The sequence below is a fragment of the Myxine glutinosa genome, unplaced genomic scaffold (genome assembly GCF_964187855.1).
Source record: "Myxine glutinosa unplaced genomic scaffold, kmMyxGlut1.1 SCAFFOLD_166, whole genome shotgun sequence".
Lineage (NCBI taxonomy): Eukaryota > Metazoa > Chordata > Myxini > Myxiniformes > Myxinidae > Myxine > Myxine glutinosa.
In genome coordinates this window covers 358,316-375,162 of record NW_027616369.1, presented here as the reverse complement: position 1 = coordinate 375,162, position 16,847 = coordinate 358,316, and the positions used below count along the sequence as shown (strand labels likewise).

The following is a 16,847-nucleotide window of genomic DNA, read 5'->3' as shown; positions in this document are numbered from 1 at the left end:
ACTAACACAAGTGCGAAAAGTGTTTTTTCCACACTAATACAAGTGCAAAAGTGGTTTCCTGCACCAACACAAGTGCGAAAAGTGGTTTTACAACACTAACACAAGTGCGAAAAGTGGTTTTTCAACACTATCACAAGTGCAAAAAATGCTTTTTCCACACTAATACAAGTGCAAAAGTGGTTTCCTGCACCAACACAAGTGCGAAAAGTGTTTTTTCAACACTAACACAAGTGCGAAAAGTGGTTTTTCAACACTAACACAAGTGCGAAAAGTGGTTTTTCACCACTAACACAAGTGCGAAAAGTGGTTTTTCAACACTAACACAAGTGCGAAAAGTGGTTTTTCAACACTAATACAAGTGCGAAAAGTGGTTTTTCCACACTAATACAAGTGCAAAAGTGGTTTCCTGCACCAACACAAGTGCGAAAAGTGGTTTTTCAACACTAACACAAGTGCGAAAAGTGGTTTTTCAACACTAACACAAGTGCGAAAAGTGTTTTTTCCACACTAATACAAGTGCAAAAGTGGTTTCCTTCACCAACACAAGTGCGAAAAGTGGTTTTTCAACACTAACACATGTGCGAAAAGTGGTTTTTCACCACTAACACAAGTGCGAAAAGTGGTTTTTCCACACTAATACAAGTGCAAAAGTGGTTTCCTGCACCAACACAAGTGCGAAAAGTGGTTTTTCAACACTAACACAAGTGCGAAAAGTGGTTTTTCAACACTAAAACAAGTGCGAAAAGTGGTTTTTCCACACTAATACAAATGCAAAAGTGGTTTCCTGCACCAACACAAGCGCGAAAAGTAGTTTTCCAACACTAACACAAGTGCGAAAAGTGGTTTTTCAACACTAACACAAGTGCGAAAAGTGGTTTTACAACACCAACACAAGTGTGAAAAGTGGTTTTTCCACACTAACACAAGTGCGAAAAGTGGTTTTTCAACACTAACACAAGTGCGAAAAGTGGTTTTTCAACACTAACACAAGTGCGAAAAGTGGTTTTTCCACACTGATACAAGTGCAAAAGTGGTTTCCTGCACCAACACAAGTGCGAAAAGTGGTTTTACAACACTAACACAAGTGCGAAAAGTGTTTTTTCCACACTAATACAAGTGCAAAAGTGGTTTCCTGCACCAACACAAGTGCGAAAAGTGGTTTTACAACACTAACACAAGTGCAAAAAGTGGTTTTTCAACACTATCACAAGTGCAAAAAGTGTTTTTTCCACACTAATACAAGTGCAAAAGTGGTTTCCTGCACCAACACAAGTGCGAAAAGTGGTTTTTCAACACTAACACAAGTGCAAAAAGTGGTTTTTCAACACTAACACAAGTGCAAAAAGTCGTTTTTCAACACTAACACAAGTGCAAAAAGTGTTTTTTCCACACTAATACAAGTGCAAAAGTGGTTTCCTGCACCAACACAAGTGCGAAAAGTGGTTTTTCAACACTAACACAAGTGCGAAAAGTGTTTTTACCACACTAATACAAGTGCAAAAGTGGTTTTCCTGCACCAACACAAGTGCGAAAAGTGGTTTTACAACACTAACACAAGTGCGAAAAGTGGTTTTTCAACACTATCACAAGTGCAAAAAGTGCTTTTTCCACACTAATACAAGTGCAAAAGTGGTTTCCTGCACCAACACAAGTGCGAAAAGTGTTTTTTCAACACTAACACAAGTGCGAAAAGTGGTTTTTCAACACTAACACAAGTGCGTAAAGTGGTTTTTCAACACAAACACAAGTGCGAAAAGTGGTTTTTCAACACTAACACAAGTGCGAAAAGTGGTATTTCACCACTAACACAAGTGCGAAAAGTGGTTTTTCCACACTAATACAAGTGCAAAAGTGGTTTCCTGCACCAACACAAGTGCGAAAAGTGGTTTTTCACCACTAACACAAGTGCGAAAAGTGGTTTTTCCACACTAATACAAGTGCAAAAGTGGTTTCCTGCACCAACACAAGTGCGAAAAGTGGTTTTTCCACACTAACACAAGTGCGAAAAGTGGTTTTTCAACACTAACACATGTGCGAAAAGTGGTTTTTCACCACTAACACAAGTGCGAAAAGTGGTTTTTCCACACTAATACAAGTGCAAAAGTGGTTTCCTGCACCAACACAAGTGCGAAAAGTGGTTTTTCAACACTAACACAAGTGCGAAAAGTGGTTTTTCAACACTAACACAAGTGCGAAAAGTGGTTTTTCCACATTAATACAAATGCAAAAGTGGTTTCCTGCACCAACACAAGTGCGAAAAGTAGTTTTTCAACACTAACACAAGTGCGAAAACTGGTTTTTCAACACTAACACAAGTGCGAAAAGTGGTTTTACAACACCAACACAAGTGTGAAAAGTGGTTTTTCCACACTAACACAAGTGCGAAAAGTGGTTTTTCAACACTAACACAAGTGCGAAAAGTGGTTTTTCAACACTAACACAAGTGCGAAAAGTGGTTTTTCCACACTGATACAAGTGCAAAAGTGGTTTCCTGCACCAACACAAGTGCGAAAAGTGGTTTTACAACACTAACACAAGTGCGAAAAGTGTTTTTTCCACACTAATACAAGTGCAAAAGTGGATTCCTGCACCAACACAAGTGCGAAAAGTGGTTTTACAACACTAACACAAGTGCGAAAAGTGGTTTTTCAACACTATCACAAGTGCAAAAAGTGTTTTTTCCACACTAATACAAGTGCAAAAGTGGTTTCCTGCACCAATACAAGTGCGAAAAGTGGTTTTACAACACTAACACAAGTGCGAAAAGTGGTTTTTCAACACTATCACAAGTGCAAAAAGTGCTTTTTCCACACTAATACAAGTGCAAAAGTGGTTTCCTGCACCAACACAAGTGCGAATAGTGGTTTTTCAACACTAACACAAGTGCAAAAAGTGGTTTTTCAACACTAACACAAGTGCGAAAAGTGTTTTTTCCACACTAATACAAGTGCAAAAGTGGTTTCCTGCACCAACACAAGTGCGAAAAGTGGTTTTACAACACTAACACAAGTGCGAAAAGTGGTTTTTCAACACTATCACAAGTGCAAAAAGTGTTTTTTCCACACTAATACAAGTGCAAAAGTGGTTTCCTGCACCAACACAAGTGCGAAAAGTGGTTTTTCAACACTAACACAAGTGCAAAAAGTGGTTTTTCAACACTAACACAAGTGCAAAAAGTGATTTTTCCACACTAATACAAGTGCAAAAGTGGTTTCCTGCACCAACACAAGTGCGAAAAGTGGTTTTTCAACACTAACACAAGTGCGAAAAGTGTTTTTTCCACACTAATACAAGTGCAAAAGTGGTTTCCTGCACCAACACAAGTGCGAAAAGTGGTTTTACAACACTAACACAAGTGCGAAAAGTGGTTTTTCAACACTATCACAAGTGCAAAAAGTGCTTTTTCCACACTAATACAAGTGCAAAAGTGGTTTCCTGCACCAACACAAGTGCGAAAAGTGTTTTTTCAACACTAACACAAGTGCGAAAAGTGGTTTTTCAACACTAACACAAGTGCGAAAAGTGGTTTTTCACCACTAACACAAGTGCGAAAAGTGGTTTTTCAACACTAACACAAGTGCGAAAAGTGGTTTTTCAACACTAATACAAGTGCGAAAAGTGGTTTTTCCACACTAATACAAGTGCAAAAGTGGTTTCCTGCACCAACACAAGTGCGAAAAGTAGTTTTTCAACACTAACACAAGTGCGAAAAGTGGTTTTTCAACATTAACACAAGTGCGAAAAGTGGTTTTTCAACACCAACACAAGTGTGAAAAGTGGTTTTTCCACACTAACACAAGTGCGAAAAGTGGTTTTTCAACACTAACACAAGTGCGAAAAGTGGTTTTTCAACACTAACACAAGTGCGAAAAGTGGTTTTTCCACACTGATACAAGTGCAAAAGTGGTTTCCTGCACTAACACAAGTGCGAAAAGTGGTTTTACAACACTAACACAAGTGCGAAAAGTGGTTTTTCAACACTATCACAAGTGCAAAAAGTGCTTTTTCCACACTAATACACGTGCAAAAGTGGTTTCCTGCACCAACACAAGTGCGAAAAGTGGTTTTTCAACACTAACACAAGTGCGAAAAGTGTTTTTTCCACACTAATACAAGTGCAAAAGTGGTTTCCTGCACCAACACAAGTGCGAAAAGTGGTTTTACAACACTAACACAAGTGCGAAAAGTGGTTTTTCAACACTATCACAAGTGCAAAAAGTGCTTTTTCCATACTAATACAAGTGCAAAAGTGGTTTCCTGCACCAACACAAGTGCGAATAGTGGTTTTTCAACACTAACACAAGTGCAAAAAGTGGTTTTTCAACACTAACACAAGTGCGAAGTGTTTTTTCCACACTAATACAAGTGCAAAAGTGGTTTCCTGCACCAACACAAGTGCGAAAAGTGGTTTTACAACACTAACACAAGTGCGAAAATTGGTTTTTCAACACTATCACAAGTGCAAAAAGTGTTTTTTCCACACTAATACAAGTGCAAAAGTGGTTTCCTGCACCAACACAAGTGCGAAAAGTAGTTTTTCAACACTAACACAAGTGCAAAAAGTGGTTTTTCAACACTAACACAAGTGCAAAAAGTGGTTTTTCAACACTAAAACAAGTGCAAAAAGTGTTTTTTCCACACTAATACAAGTGCAAAAGTGGTTTCCTGCACCAACACAAGTGCGAAAAGTGGTTTTTCAACACTAACACAAGTGCGAAAAGTGTTTTTTCCACACTAATACAAGTGCAAAAGTGGTTTCCTGCACCAACACAAGTGCGAAAAGTGGTTTTACAACACTAACACAAGTGCGAAAAGTGGTTTTTCAACACTATCACAAGTGCAAAAAATGCTTTTTCCACACTAATACAAGTGCAAATGTGGTTTCCTGCACCAACACAAGTGCGAAAAGTGTTTTTTCAACACTAACACAAGTGCGAAAAGTGGTTTTTCAACACTAACACAAGTGCGAAAAGTGGTTTTTCACCACTAACACAAGTGCGAAAAGTGGTTTTTCAACACTAACACAAGTGCGAAAAGTGGTTTTTCAACATTAATACAAGTGCGAAAAGTGGTTTTTCCACACTAATACAAGTGCAAACGTGGTTTCCTGCACCAACACAAGCGCGAAAAGTAGTTTTTCAACACTAACACAAGTGCGAAAAGTGGTTTTTCAACACTAACACAAGTGCGAAAAGTGGTTTTTCAACACCAACACAAGTGTGAAAAGTGGTTTTTCCACACTAACACAAGTGCAAAAAGTGGTTTTTCAACACTAACACAAGTGCGAAAAGTGGTTTTTCCACACTGATACAAGTGCAAAAGTGGTTTCCTGCACTAACACAAGTGCGAAAAGTGGTTTTACAACACTAACACAAGTGCGAAAAGTGGTTTTTCAACACTATCACAAGTGCAAAAAGTGCTTTTTCCACACTAATACACGTGCAAAAGTGGTTTCCTGCACCAACACAAGTGCGAAAAGTGGTTTTTCAACACTAACACAAGTGCGAAAAGTGGTTTTTCAACACTAACACAAGTGCGAAAAGTGTTTTTTCCACACTAATACAAGTGAAAAAGTGGTTTCCTGCACCAACACAAGTGCGAAAAGTGGTTTTTCAACACTAACACATGTGCGAAAAGTGGTTTTTCACCACTAACACAAGTGCGAAAAGTGGTTTTTCCACACTAATACAAGTGCAAAAGTGGTTTCCTGCACCAACACAAGTGCGAAAAGTGGTTTTTCAACACTAACACAAGTGCGAAAAGTGGTTTTTCAACACTAACACAAGTGCGAAAAGTGGTTTTTCCACACTAATACAAATGCAAAAGTGGTTTCCTGCACCAACACAAGCGCGAAAAGTAGTTTTTCAACACTAACACAAGTGCGAAAAGTGGTTTTTCAACACTAACACAAGTGCGAAAAGTGGTTTTACAACACCAACACAAGTGTGAAAAGTGGTTTTTCCACACTAACACAAGTGCGAAAAGTGGTTTTTCAACACTAACACAAGTGCGAAAAGTGGTTTTTCAACACTAACACAAGTGCGAAAAGTGGTTTTTCCACACTGATACAAGTGCAAAAGTGGTTTCCTGCACCAACACAAGTGCGAAAAGTGGTTTTACAACACTAACACAAGTGCGAAAAGTGTTTTTTCCACACTAATACAAGTGCAAAAGTGGTTTCCTGCACCAACACAAGTGCGAAAAGTGGTTTTACAACACTAACACAAGTGCGAAAAGTGGTTTTTCAACACTATCACAAGTGCAAAAAGTGTTTTTTCCACACTAATACAAGTGAAAAAGTGGTTTCCTGCACCAACACAAGTGCGAAAAGTGGTTTTTCAACACTAACACAAGTGCAAAAAGTGGTTTTTCAACACTAACACAAGTGCAAAAAGTCGTTTTTCAACACTAACACAAGTGCAAAAAGTGTTTTTTCCACACTAATACAAGTGCAAAAGTGGTTTCCTGCACCAACACAAGTGCGAAAAGTGGTTTTTCAACACTAACACAAGTGCGAAAAGTGTTTTTTCCACACTAATACAAGTGCAAAAGTGGTTTTCCTGCACCAACACAAGTGCGAAAAGTGGTTTTACAACACTAACACAAGTGCGAAAAGTGGTTTTTCAACACTATCACAAGTGCAAAAAGTGCTTTTTCCACACTAATACAAGTGCAAAAGTGGTTTCCTGCACCAACACAAGTGCGAAAAGTGGTTTTACAACACTAACACAAGTGCGAAAAGTGGTTTTTCAACACTATCACAAGTGCAAAAAGTGTTTTTTCCACACTAATACAAGTGCAAAAGTGGTTTCCTGCACCAACACAAGTGCGAAAAGTGGTTTTTCAACACTAACACAAGTGCAAAAAGTGGTTTTTCAACACTAACACAAGTGCAAAAAGTGATTTTTCCACACTAATACAAGTGCAAAAGTGGTTTCCTGCACCAACACAAGTGCGAAAAGTGGTTTTTCAACACTAACACAAGTGCGAAAAGTGTTTTTTCCACACTAATACAAGTGCAAAAGTGGTTTCCTGCACCAACACAAGTGCGAAAAGTGGTTTTACAACACTAACACAAGTGCGAAAAGTGGTTTTTCAACACTATCACAAGTGCAAAAAGTGCTTTTTCCACACTAATACAAGTGCAAAAGTGGTTTCCTGCACCAACACAAGTGCGAAAAGTGTTTTTTCAACACTAACACAAGTGCGAAAAGTGGTTTTTCAACACTAACACAAGTGCGAAAACTGGTTTTTCACCACTAACACAAGTGCGAAAAGTGGTTTTTCAACACTAACACAAGTGCGAAAAGTGGTTTTTCAACACTAATACAAGTGCGAAAAGTGGTTTTTCCACACTAATACAAGTGCAAAAGTGGTTTCCTGCACCAACACAAGTGCGAAAAGTAGTTTTTCAACACTAACACAAGTGCGAAAAGTGGTTTTTCAACATTAACACAAGTGCGAAAAGTGGTTTTTCAACACCAACACAAGTGTGAAAAGTGGTTTTTCCACACTAACACAAGTGCGAAAAGTGGTTTTTCAACACTAACACAAGTGCGAAAAGTGGTTTTTCAACACTAACACAAGTGCGAAAAGTGGTTTTTCCACACTGATACAAGTGCAAAAGTGGTTTCCTGCACTAACACAAGTGCGAAAAGTGGTTTTACAACACTAACACAAGTGCGAAAAGTGGTTTTTCAACACTATCACAAGTGCAAAAAGTGCTTTTTCCACACTAATACACGTGCAAAAGTGGTTTCCTGCACCAACACAAGTGCGAAAAGTGGTTTTTCAACACTAACACAAGTGCGAAAAGTGTTTTTTCCACACTAATACAAGTGCAAAAGTGGTTTCCTGCACCAACACAAGTGCGAAAAGTGGTTTTACAACACTAACACAAGTGCGAAAAGTGGTTTTTCAACACTATCACAAGTGCAAAAAGTGCTTTTTCCATACTAATACAAGTGCAAAAGTGGTTTCCTGCACCAACACAAGTGCGAATAGTGGTTTTTCAACACTAACACAAGTGCAAAAAGTGGTTTTTCAACACTAACACAAGTGCGAAGTGTTTTTTCCACACTAATACAAGTGCAAAAGTGGTTTCCTGCACCAACACAAGTGCGAAAAGTGGTTTTACAACACTAACACAAGTGCGAAAATTGGTTTTTCAACACTATCACAAGTGCAAAAAGTGTTTTTTCCACACTAATACAAGTGCAAAAGTGGTTTCCTGCACCAACACAAGTGCGAAAAGTAGTTTTTCAACACTAACACAAGTGCAAAAAGTGGTTTTTCAACACTAACACAAGTGCAAAAAGTGGTTTTTCAACACTAAAACAAGTGCAAAAAGTGTTTTTTCCACACTAATACAAGTGCAAAAGTGGTTTCCTGCACCAACACAAGTGCGAAAAGTGTTTTTACAACACTAACACAAGTGCGAAAAGTGGTTTTTCAACACTATCACAAGTGCAAAAAATGCTTTTTCCACACTAATACAAGTGCAAATGTGGTTTCCTGCACCAACACAAGTGCGAAAAGTGTTTTTTCAACACTAACACAAGTGCGAAAAGTGGTTTTTCAACACTAACACAAGTGCGAAAAGTGGTTTTTCACCACTAACACAAGTGCGAAAAGTGGTTTTTCAACACTAACACAAGTGCGAAAAGTGGTTTTTCAACATTAATACAAGTGCGAAAAGTGGTTTTTCCACACTAATACAAGTGCAAACGTGGTTTCCTGCACCAACACAAGCGCGAAAAGTAGTTTTTCAACACTAACACAAGTGCGAAAAGTGGTTTTTCAACACTAACACAAGTGCGAAAAGTGGTTTTTCAACACCAACACAAGTGTGAAAAGTGGTTTTTCCACACTAACACAAGTGCAAAAAGTGGTTTTTCAACACTAACACAAGTGCGAAAAGTGGTTTTTCCACACTGATTCAAGTGCAAAAGTGGTTTCCTGCACTAACACAAGTGCGAAAAGTGGTTTTACAACACTAACACAAGTGCGAAAAGTGGTTTTTCAACACTATCACAAGTGCAAAAAGTGCTTTTTCCACACTAATACACGTGCAAAAGTGGTTTCCTGCACCAACACAAGTGCGAAAAGTGGTTTTTCAACACTAACACAAGTGCGAAAAGTGGTTTTTCAACACTAACACAAGTGCGAAAAGTGTTTTTTCCACACTAATACAAGTGAAAAAGTGGTTTCCTGCACCAACACAAGTGCGAAAAGTGGTTTTTCAACACTAACACATGTGCGAAAAGTGGTTTTTCACCACTAACACAAGTGCGAAAAGTGGTTTTTCCACACTAATACAAGTGCAAAAGTGGTTTCCTGCACCAACACAAGTGCGAAAAGTGGTTTTTCAACACTAACACAAGTGCGAAAAGTGGTTTTTCAACACTAACACAAGTGCGAAAAGTGGTTTTTCCACACTAATACAAATGCAAAAGTGGTTTCCTGCACCAACACAAGCGCGAAAAGTAGTTTTTCAACACTAACACAAGTGCGAAAAGTGGTTTTTCAACACTAACACAAGTGCGAAAAGTGGTTTTACAACACCAACACAAGTGTGAAAAGTGGTTTTTCCACACTAACACAAGTGCGAAAAGTGGTTTTTCAACACTAACACAAGTGCGAAAAGTGGTTTTTCAACACTAACACAAGTGCGAAAAGTGGTTTTTCCACACTGATACAAGTGCAAAAGTGGTTTCCTGCACCAACACAAGTGCGAAAAGTGGTTTTACAACACTAACACAAGTGCGAAAAGTGTTTTTTCCACACTAATACAAGTGCAAAAGTGGTTTCCTGCACCAACACAAGTGCGAAAAGTGGTTTTACAACACTAACACAAGTGCGAAAAGTGGTTTTTCAACACTATCACAAGTGCAAAAAGTGTTTTTTCCACACTAATACAAGTGCAAAAGTGGTTTCCTGCACCAACACAAGTGCGAAAAGTGGTTTTTCAACACTAACACAAGTGCAAAAAGTGGTTTTTCAACACTAACACAAGTGCAAAAAGTCGTTTTTCAACACTAACACAAGTGCAAAAAGTGTTTTTTCCACACTAATACAAGTGCAAAAGTGGTTTCCTGCACCAACACAAGTGCGAAAAGTGGTTTTTCAACACTAACACAAGTGCGAAAAGTGTTTTTTCCACACTAATACAAGTGCAAAAGTGGTTTTCCTGCACCAACACAAGTGCGAAAAGTGGTTTTACAACACTAACACAAGTGCGAAAAGTGGTTTTTCAACACTATCACAAGTGCAAAAAGTGCTTTTTCCACACTAATACAAGTGCAAAAGTGGTTTCCTGCACCAACACAAGTGCGAAAAGTGTTTTTTCAACACTAACACAAGTGCGAAAAGTGGTTTTTCAACACTAACACAAGTGCGTAAAGTGGTTTTTCAACACAAACACAAGTGCGAAAAGTGGTTTTTCAACACTAACACAAGTGCGAAAAGTGGTATTTCACCACTAACACAAGTGCGAAAAGTGGTTTTTCCACACTAATACAAGTGCAAAAGTGGTTTCCTGCACCAACACAAGTGCGAAAAGTGGTTTTTCACCACTAACACAAGTGCGAAAAGTGGGTTTTCCACACTAATACAAGTGCAAAAGTGGTTTCCTGCACCAACACAAGTGCGAAAAGTGGTTTTTCCACACTAACACAAGTGCGAAAAGTGGTTTTTCAACACTAACACATGTGCGAAAAGTGGTTTTTCACCACTAACACAAGTGCGAAAAGTGGTTTTTCCACACTAATACAAGTGCAAAAGTGGTTTCCTGCACCAACACAAGTGCGAAAAGTGGTTTTTCAACACTAACACAAGTGCGAAAAGTGGTTTTTCAACACTAACACAAGTGCGAAAAGTGGTTTTTCCACATTAATACAAATGCAAAAGTGGTTTCCTGCACCAACACAAGTGCGAAAAGTAGTTTTTCAACACTAACACAAGTGCGAAAACTGGTTTTTCAACACTAACACAAGTGCGAAAAGTGGTTTTACAACACCAACACAAGTGTGAAAAGTGGTTTTTCCACACTAACACAAGTGCGAAAAGTGGTTTTTCAACACTAACACAAGTGCGAAAAGTGGTTTTTCAACACTAACACAAGTGCGAAAAGTGGTTTTTCCACACTGATACAAGTGCAAAAGTGGTTTCCTGCACCAACACAAGTGCGAAAAGTGGTTTTACAACACTAACACAAGTGCGAAAAGTGTTTTTTCCACACTAATACAAGTGCAAAAGTGGATTCCTGCACCAACACAAGTGCGAAAAGTGGTTTTACAACACTAACACAAGTGCGAAAAGTGGTTTTTCAACACTATCACAAGAGTAGTGTAATAATGTTGCTTCTGGGACACCTCCGTTTAACATGGGAAATCCCTATCTAATGTCATTTACCCCCTTGTCTTTTTCAAAAATCATAAACACCTCTATTTCTCCCACCCTCATCTTTATGAACCTTTTGTCTGTAGTACCTATCCTTAATGTTGTTCATTAGACCACTCAAACACTACAAATATTTGTTTTCTCTTATAGACCTATCATCCTTCTTCTACATATCATCTGGCAGATTAATCTTTGACCCACTCAAACATTGACCCATTCACTTCCATATTAATTCTTTCCCTCCCTCATTGCCCCTAAACACCTATATTTCTCTCACCCTGTTCTTTACGAACCTTCTAACCTTTTGACATGTTATCCTTATTCATTAGACCACTTAAACACCTGTGATCCTTCTGACCTCATGGACCTTTTAACCTTTTACTCTTAATATCATCTGGTGAATATAACCCACTCAAACAACGACCCTACAAATATTTGTTTATGCGTGGGAAATAATTTAATTCTCCTACAACTCTCTTCACCATCTAATATATTAACAAAAAATATGTTTGAGTTTGGTTCTTTATTAAGATATTTTAACTGAGCTAAGATAAAATGGTAAACCTCCCTCAATGTTCTTGCTTGAGCGCCTCCAGTGCCACATACCATTTTTAAATTAAAGTATATATTTTCCTGACAACCATCAAAGTTTTCCGTCCACTCAAAAATATTTCCATCTTTTTTACCCAATTCACCGGTATTTAAATTAATTCTCTTATTTGTTTTGTGAACTTTTTTACCAGTTGCCTTTTCAATTATACCTATTTGATATTTTTCACATTCATTATGTTTTCCATTTATATACCAAGGTTGATTACACCTCCACTCTTTAGTCTGGTTGATACTTGGTTCTATCATTTATATAATAGTAAAAAAGGCGGCGGTAGCCCGTTAAAATCCCCAACCCCCCCCCCCCCTTTTTAACTTATCACTTATATATATCTTATCACTTATATATATCTTATCACTTATGTATATCTTATCACTTATATATATCTTATCACTTATATATATATCTTATCACTTATATACTTATATAACCATAAGGGAGACTATCAATTCCATTTTCTAAAATAAACCTCTTATCATCAAAAGCCCCCAATGCTTTCTTATTTATCTCTTCTGAATATAATTGATGTTTATAACTTCTTATTCCATTAATCTTTCTAAACTCTTCTTTCTTTGTTGTTAAACAGTTATAATAATCCTTAAAGTTTATTGTTTCTTTAATAACATTTTTCTTTACACCTTTTAACTTCTTATCAGTCTTTTCAACGTTATTCACAATGTATTTATAAGCATAAGCCTTTGACCTCAATCCCACAAATTCACTCATAACATTTCCTCCTAATTCATCCTTGAACTTTCCAATCACCTTTTTATTTTTAGAAGAGAACAACTCACTCTCTGGACTGTAATTACTCGTGTCATAGATATTAATGTCTCTTTTCATGTCTGAATAAACATCGTTGGTATTAATTTTCAAAATAAAACTATCTGTATCCATATAAAGTAGATTAACATCATTTTGATATTTCTTCCTCAAGTTATTATAAAAGTAATCATACATTAATGACTTTGATAAATCAAGAATTGTTGTTCCAATATAAATAGGTTTGTTCATTTCAATACTCTCTTTAATCAAATGGATCGCACAAAAGTTCTCAGTAAAGACCTCAGCTCGAGTAAAACTCGGTCTATTAATTAATTTTGATGCTTGTTCCCAAGATGTTGATAGTCTGATATTTTGTCTTTTCCTCACATTCTCCATAGTCTTACCAAAGACCGCATTATTCATCAATTTATAAAAGTCTTTCTCAAAATCTGTTTTTGACTCTGTTCTTCTTTGTGTATTAAAATCAATGTACCCCTTTAACCAATGACTTTGATTGAACTTTAGAACCCTATGGATCTTCTCTACTCTTAGACCTTTTGATAAATATTGTCGCAAATTTCTTTGGTGTAGAACATAATTTTTCTTGTTATATAATGTAGTAAGTAATTTTTCTGTTGATTCACCTATATCAAACGATCGTTGATAATCACTCAACCATTCTTTCTTTGGACTTGCTTTCTCACAAGCAAATGGGAGATCTTTGTGTAGGTTATGGAGTTCCTCTGGATATTTTAAATCAATTTCAAAATAATAACCAACTTTTTCTTCATCCAATTCTTTTTGTGTAGAGATACATACATCTTGTAAAACGTTTTTGTAGTCTTTTTCCTTTACCCATCTAAGTTTTCCATAAGGAAGAGCCTGAGACATTGCCCAGCCATACAGGTTGTTCGCGTCATAGTACATCAAGTAAGAACTCTCTTTCGTTGGATCATAATTTGGAAGATATTTGTTATTTGCTTTTGCGTATCTACTCGAGCAGACTTGTGAAATTCCACCTCTTTTTGCCTTTTCAATCATCAAAAGCATATCAACATCGGTTATCAAATCCAAATCTTGTTTTGTCATTTTCAACATCGCACTCCAGGCCAATCCAGGTGCTGTGTAGTAGTGAGCAGGATCCAATCCATATCCAGTGCGACAAACAGATCTAAAGGCTTCAAATACATCGGCCAATAAAAGCACATCAGTTTTGAGATACAAATCGTGATACTCGCCAAGATTCTTGATGTTATATTTTTCCCAAACATTTTGTGCGTGTACATAATCTTTATCAGATATATGACTATTATTTAATTTGTTATAGAAATTTTCTTTTGAAGGAAGTTGTGTTTCATTGAATCTCTCAAATGAGTCCATATAGTCATAGGGGTAAATTCCCTTTTGTGTTAGAAAATCTTTATCTAAAAAATACTCTGAAAGACATGGAAACTCTTTTAGATTTTGAACCAAGTTAACCAATGGACTTGCCATGAATTTAAATGTATCAAGAAATCTGATATGAGTAATAGGAGATGTGTGAATTGTTTTTGTGAATGAAATGTATTTCTGATCCGTGTTTGGAATTGCTGAGATACTTCCAGAAGTCTTTGAGAGTTCCTTGATAAATAGATGTGTATCATAATGAGCGTTGTTATGAAGAAAGACAGGAATGAAAGAGGGGAGTTGATAATTAATATTACAACTTTGATGAGCCGGACCTCTATATTTACCAGTGAGATGACAATGGTCTCTAACCTTTAGACCTTTACCAATTTTCTCCTCACAAATATGACAGACATTGTTTTTTATAAATTCCCTTTTTTCTTTACTTGTTAAGGACATTGGTTTATTGGTTTCTCTCATTATCTTGGTTAATCGAACACAGTCTTTTTCTAGTCGTTTCACAAACTCCTCTGGGGTATTTGAGCCTCTATACATCTCTAACTTGTTATATTTATCACCAACGGATGATTTGATATAATAACAAAAACCACAAGGAGTATGTTTTTGATATTTATTTGTGTATGATTCTTTTGGATCTTGAGAAGCAGTATCAATTTTTTCTAAAATACTTTCAAAATCAGCATATATAACAAATGGATGTTTGATCTTTTTATTTTCATCTTTGAATGTGATCTTTGAGCCTTCTTTAGGCATATTGATTACCGTTGATTTATGTTCGCCACAATAATTTGAATGTTTATCTAATCTTTCTTGTGAATTGAAGAAGTTAAGACAACGCAAACAAATATATATTTTATTTGTTCTCTTACAGACTTGTGGTTTTATTAATTTAGCAATATCTTTGATGTATGTATAATGTGAATTTTCGTCTGAATTAAAATATAGAAGATTAATATGAGTTTGTTTACAATTGTCAGAAAGCTTTAAAACCTGAATGTTGTTTGTTTCTGTTAGACCATAAACATTAACTGATAAATTATTCATCTTTTCAAATTTAGGAATATCATTTAAAGTCATCGGAAACTTTAGATCTTTCGTATTTAATGTATTCTCATATTTTTTATAATGAGATACTCTTTCATCATGAAAATGTGGAGGATGTAAGTGTGCTAAAATAGACCAGAGAAAACATTTATTGTCTTTATTTTTGATATTGATAACTGCTTTTCTATTTTTGATAACACTGGGTAAATCAATGTAAGAAGAAGCTTTTAGAGGATCTGATTTAAGAATATGAATGTCTATGTAAATAATTTTTCCTATATTGAATCCACTTCCTACGATTGAATTATCCACATCTTGCTCTTGTTTAATAAGTTCATCATAGACTCCTGATGTTTTAAAATCTTGATATGAAGATATAAAGTGTGGCTCAGTTCTCATGTATGGTGCATCTATAACTCCTTCATCCTTTGTCATTTCTAATTTTACTCCCATATAAAATTTAAGTGGTTTCATTTCCTTTAGTGTTTTTTCAATCAACGTTTGAACAGCAGGTTTAACTATTTCTACAGCATCAACTATAGACTCTGGTTCAGGAGGTTTGAAGTTAAAGACTCTTATTTTAATATGTCCTTTGAATGCTCCATCAGAGTTTTTAGTTGTGATAAAATTTGATAAATGTAGATTTGTTTTAAGATGTATTTTGAAGCCTTTCTTGAGGATATTTTTATTACATGTAGAACAGTGTTTTGTTTCAGGTGGAAGAGGGGAAAGTTTGTTTAAAATGTTGTATGTATGTTTTGCGGTGAGAATATGTTGTTTATAATATTTTACTTCCTTCTCGCAAGTATCACAATAAACCATATTTATAGCGTGAGAAAACGTGGTGTTTTATATATATCACTGTGCTTAAAATAAAACACTTTTGAGCTTTACAGCTCCGTTTTATATATATCGCTGTGCTTAAACTAAAACACTTTTTCACTCAGAATCATCTAAGTCATAACTATCACATGAATACTCAGAATCATACTCAGAGTCATCAATAAAGCTACTCTCATAGCTATCATTTGAGCACAAACTATTAGTATCATAACTATCATCTGTGTTCAATGAAATACTATCATCACCATCGTCCAAGTTCAATGAAATACTATCATCACTATCGTCCGAGTTCAATGAAATAGTAAAATCTTCACTGCTGTATTGACTCATATTTAATTAGCAAGAAAAATATTCCCATCAATATCTATATACTTTCTTTCATTAACAGATTCAATCTCTACAATTTTTATATCAAAAGTTATCTTTAAATAATCTCTAACTATCATAGAACGAAATGACATTTCACCAGAAATATTAACATCATTCATTTTACTTAGATCTACACCCTTTGGATTATTAAAGAAAATACAAATGTCTCCTCTAGAATTATTAATGGTCTTATCATTCTTTTTCAAAGTATCGTGGTCAATCACTTTTTCAAGCTTTGAATAAATTGCCAGGAGTAGAGGAGAAACTTTTGTTAGATTTACTTTAATGGATGTCTTTCCAGGTATAGTTAGAGCTCTTCCTTTAAATGAAATAGAGGGGCTCATGTTATTTTCCATAACTGGTTTTACCCAAAAATTTCCATATTTATCTTTGTTCAATTTAACATCTT

The 16,847-nt window shown here is 36.1% G+C and overlaps 1 protein-coding gene across 1 annotated transcript; it reads right to left on the bottom strand.

Annotated features, from left to right (window-relative positions):
• Nucleotides 1-12,568: 12,568 nt before the first annotated feature.
• Nucleotides 12,569-16,054, bottom strand: LOC144888938 (uncharacterized; the record flags this gene model as incomplete). Its single annotated transcript, XM_078768712.1, has 1 exon — nucleotides 12,569-16,054. A coding segment is annotated over exon 1 (3,480 nt), but the record flags the coding sequence as incomplete, so codon positions are not given.
• Between the last annotated feature and the right edge of the window lie 793 nt (nucleotides 16,055-16,847).